General features: G+C 46.9%; 2 protein-coding genes across 2 annotated transcripts in view; both read left to right on the top strand.

Moving 5' to 3' along the window:
• Positions 1-1,572, top strand: part of CNN00690 (expressed protein) — a 3,001-nt gene extending 1,429 nt beyond the window's left edge. The window contains exons 5-10 of the mRNA XM_024658374.1: positions 1-16; positions 72-93; positions 147-400; positions 451-743; positions 794-1,287; positions 1,354-1,572. The exon at positions 1-16 is cut by the window's left edge and continues 376 nt beyond it. Coding sequence (XP_024514063.1) covers positions 1-16; positions 72-93; positions 147-400; positions 451-743; positions 794-1,287; positions 1,354-1,384 — 1,110 coding nt within the window. The 3' untranslated portion in view covers positions 1,385-1,572. The remainder of the gene's footprint in view (positions 17-71; positions 94-146; positions 401-450; positions 744-793; positions 1,288-1,353) is intronic.
• A 757-nt stretch (positions 1,573-2,329) lies between these two features.
• Positions 2,330-8,061, top strand: CNN00680 (ABC transporter PMR5, putative). The gene is made up of 18 exons (XM_568604.2): positions 2,330-2,994; positions 3,058-3,293; positions 3,355-3,557; positions 3,619-3,803; positions 3,853-3,939; positions 3,993-4,057; positions 4,110-4,486; positions 4,540-4,983; positions 5,039-5,317; positions 5,378-5,622; positions 5,677-5,757; positions 5,813-6,131; positions 6,184-6,502; positions 6,554-6,789; positions 6,844-7,308; positions 7,361-7,431; positions 7,487-7,812; positions 7,866-8,061. Exons 1-18 carry the CDS (start codon positions 2,707-2,709, stop codon positions 7,900-7,902), a joined length of 4,263 nt encoding a protein of 1,420 aa, XP_568604.1. The 5' UTR covers positions 2,330-2,706; the 3' UTR covers positions 7,903-8,061.
• The last annotated feature ends 1,112 nt before the right edge of the window (positions 8,062-9,173 follow it).

The following is a 9,173-nucleotide window of genomic DNA, read 5'->3' as shown; positions in this document are numbered from 1 at the left end:
GAGCGAGCTTGGTACAGTAAATAGCAGCCCTCTTGAAAGAAATAGTGAATACGCGCTGACATTGCGTCCAGATTTGGTCATAGCCGATTATCAGTATGTCATAATTCAAATATTAAGATTTACAGACGAAACTGATTCTTATGTAGTCTCGCAATTAATCATTCCCTTCCAAGGATGATCACGGATGATGTGGAAGATCCTGCTGACTGGGTCGCTGAACACTCACATCTACCAACTCCCGGAGAGTCCTCGTTCGGACCGTTCATTACTTTCAACAGAATGAGCAGGCTTTATGCCGATAGCCTTGGGGCGATGAATGGTGATCCTTCAAATATGAGAATGTTGAACTGGATGGATCTGGAGTGGACAAGATGGAGAGGACGCTGGCTGAAGGATAGTGGTGAGTAACGACTCTAAATTCCTTGAGCGCATTTTAACTAGGTTAAACAGGGAAATACGGCTTCGTTCAGTTCCAGATATCAGCATTCCATCTATGTGACACCTTCTTCCGATTCCACATCTGCGAGTACCGTTTATTATTCGTCGCAAGATACGAGTCGCAGGGGCAGATCTTGGACACTAGTGAGCCTTCACCATTGTCAATGGCTTTTACGGAATGCGCCGATGCAGCAATGGGAATTGGAGGGGTGGTGCTGAATGATCTTGTACCTCATGGGTATCTGCCTTACTGTTTCAACTTGACCTGGCCAGCATTAGCTATCAGTGCTATCTGGCTGGCCAAAGTACGCCTGCCCCTTTAGGTTCCGTTAGTTCTTGGCTGATGGCATTGCAGAATATCGAACCTATGAGTGGCGCAGACCGAGCTCGTGTCATTCGTCTGCTCTCCGATCTTCAATTTGCGATGGAAAAGGCATCATGTTCTAGCGATGACATGGCTGCTTATACCCATAGGCTTCTCAGACATTTACTCAGCGGCATCTCTCCTGAATGGCAACTTGCATCCTTCATGACGAAACCATACCCTCATCCAACAAATCAAAACTCAGGCCAAACCCATCATCAAAATATTCCGAACACTTCTGTGTTTACTCAGAACACCAACAACACCGGGAGCAGTGGACCTCTTAACTGGGAGCCTTCAAGTGCCCAAGAACTCATTCAAAGTCACCTCTGGAGCCAGCAGCCGCAGCATTACTTGCTAGCTCCCCCTATCGGCCCTGTACCCGCGCAATCTTCAGGGGGAGAACAACCGGATATGAGTCAGATTTCGGGTGTTATGCCGGGGGAATTCCAAGATCTTTTCCCCGCTAATGACGATGATTTCTGGTACGTCCCATTATTACCCGTTCATTGGTTTATCAGTAGGCTAATGTGCGGCCTTCTGATATGCAGGAAACATCTTTTCCCATCTGGAAGTATGTAATATAAACATAAACATAAAATATAAACATAAAATATTAGAACGATCCGTCCACAATGTTGCCATCCATGTACAATACGCTAGGAAATAACATCGCGCTCTTCATGGGAGTTGTACTATACGAGTATTAGAATAATTTCCCTCCGCATGTGACGCGAGTTGTGAAGAACATGCACTTTGAGGTCTTAGCTTTGGACATTACCATCATCGCTGGCTTTCATCCAAAGTTGGACAAACGTGGACTGTGGCGATCATTCACAGCAATGGCTTAATTATATCCTGATGATGAGATCTACAGCAGTAAGACATTGATGGAGCAGACCCTCAGAAAACAACGACAGAGACCTGTAACGATGATAAGGAAGAAGAGCGAAGAGCTGTAGCGATGACATGAATAAGCCTCTGCGTAGTATCAGTCCGATTAAGACAGGCAAAAAAACGAGCCGGAAGCCCGCTCGAGGATGCCGCCCGGCCGGCGCCGGATTCGATGTTTTCAAGAATTGACCAGGTCCGTATCATAAGTCTGCGATCACGGCGGGCCCAGAACATTGGAAATGGCAAAGTCAGCGGTTATCAAAAGCTTCACAATTGGCGAGTTGCTCTTCGCTGCTGCTGGGCGTATGTTTGTAGTGACCATAATTTTTTATATCATTTCTTCTTTAGCAAAAAGAAGACACATCGTTCCTCCTCTGCTCTCTCATACCATTTTCCGGTCTTCAATGGCCAACGGTTCTAGTAATCATGATCATGATTAAGATTTGCGTATCGCGCTTCTGACAGCGGGTTCTATTGATAGTAGAACAACAGATTAGGCCTCTTCATCTGCCTCGATATCTAGAGTATGCGGAGTAAAGCTGATAATCCTTTGAAAATGCCATGACATCAGGATATTTAACAGTCTTTTAATCTGCAGCGGACATTTAATTTAGATCAAAAACATTCCGCTGCTAAAAAGTGTTGGCTGCAGGGCCGACCTCGGCCAGGTCAACTGTGTGAATGCCCTTTTTGCCTGCGGCTTAAAAGATCTTTCGTTCGTTGGACGATTACCGAAATGCAGTCTCACAATTCCTAATCATCGACCTACAGTCATTAGCTGCGGTATGTTGCTTCCAATAGGAAACGGCCACCGCAAGCGGTTATTTGCATACCAGCCTGCGGTCGTCGCGTCGACATAACTCATCTGCGTTTGCGGCCCATTTATCTTTTGAAAGCGCAATCTCGGTTTAGTCGATCACTAGATTAGTAAGCAGCGACCACACTGATGGCGATATGGCGAGGTATATCTACTCGAGCATCGTGGGCTCCTGCCCCCCAATTCAACGAACATGTCGTCCCCATACAGCGAAGATCCGGGAGCAGCTACTGTTGTCCAGTCGCCTGCCTCATCATCTCATACCTTCGAAGGGGAGTTGACCAACCCATATCAGCAAGCAAAACACGATAAAACTGAGGATGTTCCCATTAGTTACGCCAAGATCTTTGATCAACCTGGAAGCATTCCATTACCAAATGCGGGTTACCACTCCTTGGGCGTCGTTTGGGAAGATGTTACAGTTCACGGTGCTGGTGGAGGGAAAAAGTATGTGGAGTCACTTGATATCTCAGTCTTCAAGGTAAACTCTACTTGTCAATTTATATAGGCACAAGATATAGAAACATTGACGCACTCTACTTAGTTCTTCGACTTCTACTCCTTCATGAAGAAGATTTTTCAAATCACTACTGGTCCCACAAGACCTCTCATCCGCAACTTCTCTGGTGTCGTTGAGGAGGGAGAAGTTTTATTAGTACTAGGCCGCCCCGGTGCTGGATGTTCCACCTTGATGCGCGCCCTCGCAAACGTCAATGAGCCGTTCGTCAAGATCGAGGGCGACATATCTTACTCTACCATTCCTGCACACGAGGCTAAGAAGTGAGCCTTGGCCACTGCCTTCTATTGCTTTTCTGTTGGCTTGCTAATAATCCCTACTTAGGTTCTATGACGGCGAGATCATTTTCAACTCCGAGGAAGATGAACATCAACCTCTACTTACTGTCGAGGAAACAATCAAAGCTGCCCTATATTTGAAAGAACCTCGTAAAAAGGGGGACAAGGAAAAGCGCCCTGAGTATGTCGAGAGCCTTTTCTCTCGTATATTAGATACCTTCGGTATGCCGCACACAAGGAAGACCAAAGGTAAATCGAGCTTATCTAGCCCATTCCAAATCTTTGCACTAGCTCATTAACTCTGTCACAGTCGGCAACCAATTTGTCCGCGGTGTTTCTGGTGGTGAAAGGAAGCGAGTTTCTTTGGCAGAAGTTCTCACTACTAATGCTGCTGTTACTTGCTGGGATAATCCTATCCGAGGTCTGGACTCTGCCGTCGCTCTGCACTTCTACAAGGTCTTGCGAGAACTCTCCAAATCTTTGGGAATGGTCAACGTCAGTATTCTCTATCAACTGATAACGAAAGCTAACTTATGTCATTCAGATTATCTCCACATATCAGACTGCTCAGGACGCATGGCAATGTGTAGACCGCGTTGTTGTCATCTACGAAGGCAGACAGATTTTCTCTGTAGGCAAGGTCTCGCTTTTAAAGACATGTCCAACTAACCAGTGTGTTTACAGGGTCGAGCCAACCAAGCTCAAGCCTACTTTGAGTACATGGGCTGGTACAAAAAACCTCGTCAGACGTGGGTTAGATGATATCTCGACATTATCCAACTATAGCTGACTTCGTTTTAGTACTCCCGATTTCTTGACTGCTGTAACATCACCCAACGAACGACAAGTGAGGGAAGGCTTCGAAGGCAAGGTCCCCCAGACACCCGATGAATTTGAACGCTACTTCTTGGATAGCCAAGAATATAAGGAGTTGCAGCAAGATATTCAAAATTATAAGCAGCGACATGCCGAAGCGAACCACTCGGACGAGTTCCGTCACGCTGTCAAATCTTCCAAGCACCCCGGTGCTGGAAAAGCCACCGCATATAGGGTCAATTTTGCCCAACAAGTCGCCATCTTGTGTAAACGTCAGTTGCAACTCACTCGAAGTGATATGACTAGTTTTGTCTACCGTATTGGCTCAAATGTTTTGCAAGCCGTGTTGGTCGGTGCTGTTTGTAAGTCGCACTTTTACCCTCCTCACGTGCCAGTTCACTCACTTGATGGTCAGGCTACAAGCCCCCAAACAATTCTGCTGGTTCTTTCGCTATTGCTGGTGCTCTTTTCTTTTGTATCTTATACTACACTATCTTCGCCCTTGGTGAAGTCCCTGCCACTGTCAACTCCCGTCCGCTCTTGAAGAAACACAGGGCCCTCGGTTTTTACCACCCGGCTGCACACACTTTGGCCCAGATTGTCTGTGATATTCCAGTCTACGTCTTCCAAACTCTCCTTTTCTCGGCAATCTTCTACTTCATGGTCGGCCTCAGTGTCGGAGCAAAGTACTTCTTCACTTTCTGGTTTGTCATCTTCACCATGTATGAGACCATATCGGTTATGTACCGAATGATTGGTTCATGGACTCCCAACCTGTCCGTCGCCATTCGGTACGGTTGTCTTGCTCTCTCCGTTGTCTTGTCGGCTTCGGGATTTGTTCTTCCTCCTCCCAGACAACGTGAGTATCTCCAGCCGCCTTATATTGAAATTCCCTAACCTAAGTGTCCTCATAGTGAGATGGATTTCGTGGTTACGAAGAGCCACTCCTTGTGCTTGGGCGTTCGAAGCGCTTATTGCAAACGAGTTCCGAGCACGAGTTTTGTCATGCGACGTATCCGACCTTATCCCATACGGCGAAGGCTACGATGACATCGCTTACCAAGTATGTTCCATTCAAGGTGCCCAGCCTGGGGCTACCACCGTTCCTGGCATGGACTACATTGCATTTGTCTACGGCTATCAGACCAGTCACATATGGAGGAATGTTGGTATCTTGTGGGCTTTCTTTGTTGGTATGTTTATAATTTCCCCCAAATGTTATCCACCAGGCTTATAATAGCTACACTTTATAGGCTACGTTATCATGATTGTCATCGGTTCATCTCTCCTTATCCGAGAAAGCCCCGACTCATCTCAAAAAGTCTATAAGCGAGGCGGAAAGGCTGCCATTATGGACCCTAAAGAGAAGGCCGAAGAAGGAAAGACCGCTATGGAGAAGGTCCAGGGACCCAAGGGCTCGGGAGGCGAAGTCCCAGTGTACACCTTCGAGGATGTTTACTACACTGTGCAAGTTGCAGGCAAGGATAAACCACTTCTTGTAAGTATCTTTCTCTACTATGATTGAAAGAACAGTTGTTGATGACAAGTATAGAACGGTATCAGCGGGTACGTCAAAGGCGGCTCTTTAACTGCACTTATGGGTGCATCAGGTGCAGGCAAAACCACACTCTTGGTGAGCGAGAAGCTACAAACCTTTATATACATCAGGCTAATGTCTGTCTATGTAGGATACTATCTCCCTCCGTAAGACGACAGGTAAAATGGAAGGCAAGATGACTATCGATGGCAAGCCTCTGGACACATCCTTCTCCCGTCAAACCGGTTTCGCCATGCAAGCCGATATCCACGAACCTATGTCCACCGTCCGTGAATGCCTTCAATTCTCCGCCTTGCTTCGACAAAGCAACGACCGTACCCGAGAGGAACGATTGGAATTTGCCGAAAATATTATCAAATTACTGGAGTTGGAAGACATTGCCGATGCTTTGATTGGTGCACCTGGTGAAGATGGTCTGGGTGTGGAGGAGCGCAAGCGTGTTACCATCGGTGAGTCCACCATTGCATGTCGAGGAGCGAGAACTAAACACATTTGTCTTAGGTGTTGAGCTTGCTGCCGACCCTGAATTCCTTCTGTTCTTGGATGAACCCACCTCCGGCCTTGACTCTCAAGCTTCTTATGAAATAGTGCGATTCCTCAAGCGCATTGCCGCGTCCGGTCTCGCTGTTCTTTGTACCATTCATCAGCCTTCCGGTGACCTTTTTGAGATGTTTGACTCTGTAGTTCTTCTTGCGCCCGGTGGTCATACTGTCTACGTTGGAGAGACTGGCGAGAATGCCGAGACTGTTGTCAAGTACTTCGGAGACCGTGGCGCCTACTGCCCTCCTGAGGCCAACCCTGCAGAGTTCATCTTGGGAACGTAAGCGTCATTCACTCCTTGTTTTTGAACCATCGCTCATCAAACTTTTAGCGTCGCTCCTGTTGGTGGTACTACCATTGATTGGCCTGGTCTGTGGAAAGAAAGCACCGAGGCTGCTGAGGTCCAGCGCAAGATAAACGAGTTCACGTCTCGCAACAACTTAGCTGTCGACCCCGAGAAGGCTATTACAGAGACCCAACAGAAGAGTGGCAGCGATGCTTATGCTTCGTCTTTTATGACTCAGTCTAAGGAACTTATTATTAGAAACTTCAGAGCTCAATGGCGAGGTAAGTGGATGTTACCTCATGTGCGCAAACACACGTTAACCATTCCTACCATAGATGGCTCTTTCTGGACCACTCAGCTTGCCATTCTCATCTTCTTCGGTCTCTTTGTCGGTTTCTACTGGTTCAAGATTGATCACTCTCCCAACAACATGTCTGCCGCCTCTCTGGGTATCCTCGTCGCCATCCAGGGATTGCCTGGTATCGCCATGGATATCGGTATCAACTATCTGGCAAAGTTGGACATGTTCCTTGCACGAGAGAGATTGGGCATTTACTCTTGGCAAGCTCTTGTGACCTCCCTTCTCATCGTATCTATACCTGTACTCTTTGTCGGCTGGAATATACTCTTCTTCTGCTTCTACTGGACAATCGACTTGATCGGTACTCGAGCAGATGGTGTTCTAATATGGCTGTGTTTCCTCAGTTGCGCCATTTTGAACGGTTCTTTCGGAGTCTTGCTAGGTGCTGTTTCACCCAACCGACTGTCGTTGCCTTACATTCTGTCTTTGGTTTGGAATTGTGAGCAAGCATATCATTTCCCAAAAGGACTGTAGCTTATCTTACTTCGTAGTGCTCAACTGTCTGTCTTGGGCCTTGGTCTTCTACTCTGGTCTTCCTTCCCCATTCCATTACTTTTTCAGTGTAAGTCGAATATGTCTCCTTTGATGATTTCCAGTCCCTGATGATCTGATCGCAGTGGCTGTCGCCTCTTCGATACCTTTACGGCGCGATGATGACCGCCTCCTTGGGCGATCTCACGCTCAATTGTATCGAGGAAGACCTCGTCACCTTCTACCCACCCCCTGGTCAGACCTGTTACGACTATGCTGCCAACTACCTCGCAACTACCTCTGGTTACCTCGTCGATGGCAACTCTACCACCAGCTGCCAATATTGCACTAGTAGTACAGGGTACGATTACATCCAGGAGATGGGTTACTCGCTCGGTACCAAGTGGAGAGATTGGGCCATCACCATTATCTGGTGCTTGTCGAACATTTTCTTCTGCTACCTATTCACTTGGTGAGTTTCGATTAACATTGGACAAGTCCTGGTCGTTAACATGTTCTGAATAGGTTGGTCAAAATCAGGCCATTGTACAAGAAGAGCTAAGCGTTTTGCGTCCGATTACAAGTATGTTAATGAGCATTTTTTTCCCTTTTGATTTTTTGTACACAGTCCAGTTTTTTAGATTATAGGTCGTCAGCAGATCATACTTGCAAAACATCCAAGACACATGGATTAATGCCAAATGCCATCTTTTTGTCTTGGCTCTAAGAAACTAATCGCACTAACGGGACCTTATGACTTGCGGGTTTGGTGTGTTTGGGCAAAATGAAGGCGTCAGAGACCCATTGTCCCAAAAAATAGCAGATCCGTACGTTATCCAATTTCATCGCGTCATTCTGTTTGTCAAGAACTGTGACGAGTGTCCATATCCATTTTTGCGAGCGCTTTCTGGAAGGCCATTATAGATTGACTTTTCCTGATTCTGCCATACGGAATAGACACGTACATCGCTGGGCCAAACATCGGGGAGCTCATCAATCCTCAACGTTTTCCATCCCACGTCATCACTTCGATGTTCACAACAGAACAATCGGTTTGGCTGGTGGCAACGTGAAAAAGAAAGTTGATATATTAGTTCAACGTCGCCATCAAAACGGCGCCATCAGAAACAGGCTTTAAAAAGAGCACGGTCCCCAGCATCAGCCATCACTTCGTCAACACCAGCCACCATCAGCCAATCTGTCTTTAGCGCACGCCACACAGCGCATCCTGTTATCTCTTGATGATGGGCAGAGTGCACAGAGCCATGTGATCAAATTCTACGCTATCGGCTTCATCACCCACTTAAATCTTCCACCAGCGCTAATAACATCAGCATCAGTTAGTACGCCCTCCCGAAATTAATCAGCAATTTGTACCAACTCTGTTACAGCTGTTCGACCACACTAAACGCAGATTCAAGTCAGAATATGCTACAGTCTCACAAGTCGATGATGCAGCGCTGACTTAAGCGTCCAACCTTTGAAATCGAGCTTCAAACGAATGCATACGCCGACATCAGCGATACGCGGCAGTTGACTACACAGCTGTTCCATAATTGCAGATGTTTTACTCTTCTGAAACTTGCGGCACCCGGTAGAAATGAACCCATCCTTTGCCACGCCATTTCAGACGTCACGGAACGACCGTCTGACTGGCGCCTTGGTCTCGCCGTGCCAAACGTCTTGGATGTGGCCCATTAACGCCCACAGCGCGGCACGACCCATTCCAATCATACACAAACAATCAGAAAATTTATGGATATGGAACGCATCAATAACCACAAAGAGTAACCAATCACTGCTTCATCCCTGATCTCTCCTATAATTAATCAC

The sequence above is a fragment of the Cryptococcus neoformans genome (genome assembly GCF_000091045.1).
Source record: "Cryptococcus neoformans var. neoformans JEC21 chromosome 14 sequence".
In the NCBI taxonomy this organism is placed as follows: Eukaryota; Fungi; Basidiomycota; class Tremellomycetes; order Tremellales; family Cryptococcaceae; genus Cryptococcus; species Cryptococcus deneoformans.
The sequence above is the reverse complement of the archived record's forward strand: the minus strand, read 5'-3'. Positions and strand labels throughout refer to the sequence as shown.

Bases quoted from the DNA above. Each gene is read 5' to 3' on its own strand.
- CNN00680 (XM_568604.2), top strand. From the start codon at position 2,707: ATGTCGTCCCCATACAGCGAAGATCCGGGAGCAGCTACTGTTGTCCAG. The intron at 5,758-5,812 runs GTGAGCGAGAAG...CTGTCTATGTAG, and splicing joins CAGGCAAAACCACACTCTTG to GATACTATCTCCCTCCGTAA. The intron at 6,503-6,553 runs GTAAGCGTCATT...TCAAACTTTTAG, and splicing joins GCAGAGTTCATCTTGGGAAC to CGTCGCTCCTGTTGGTGGTA.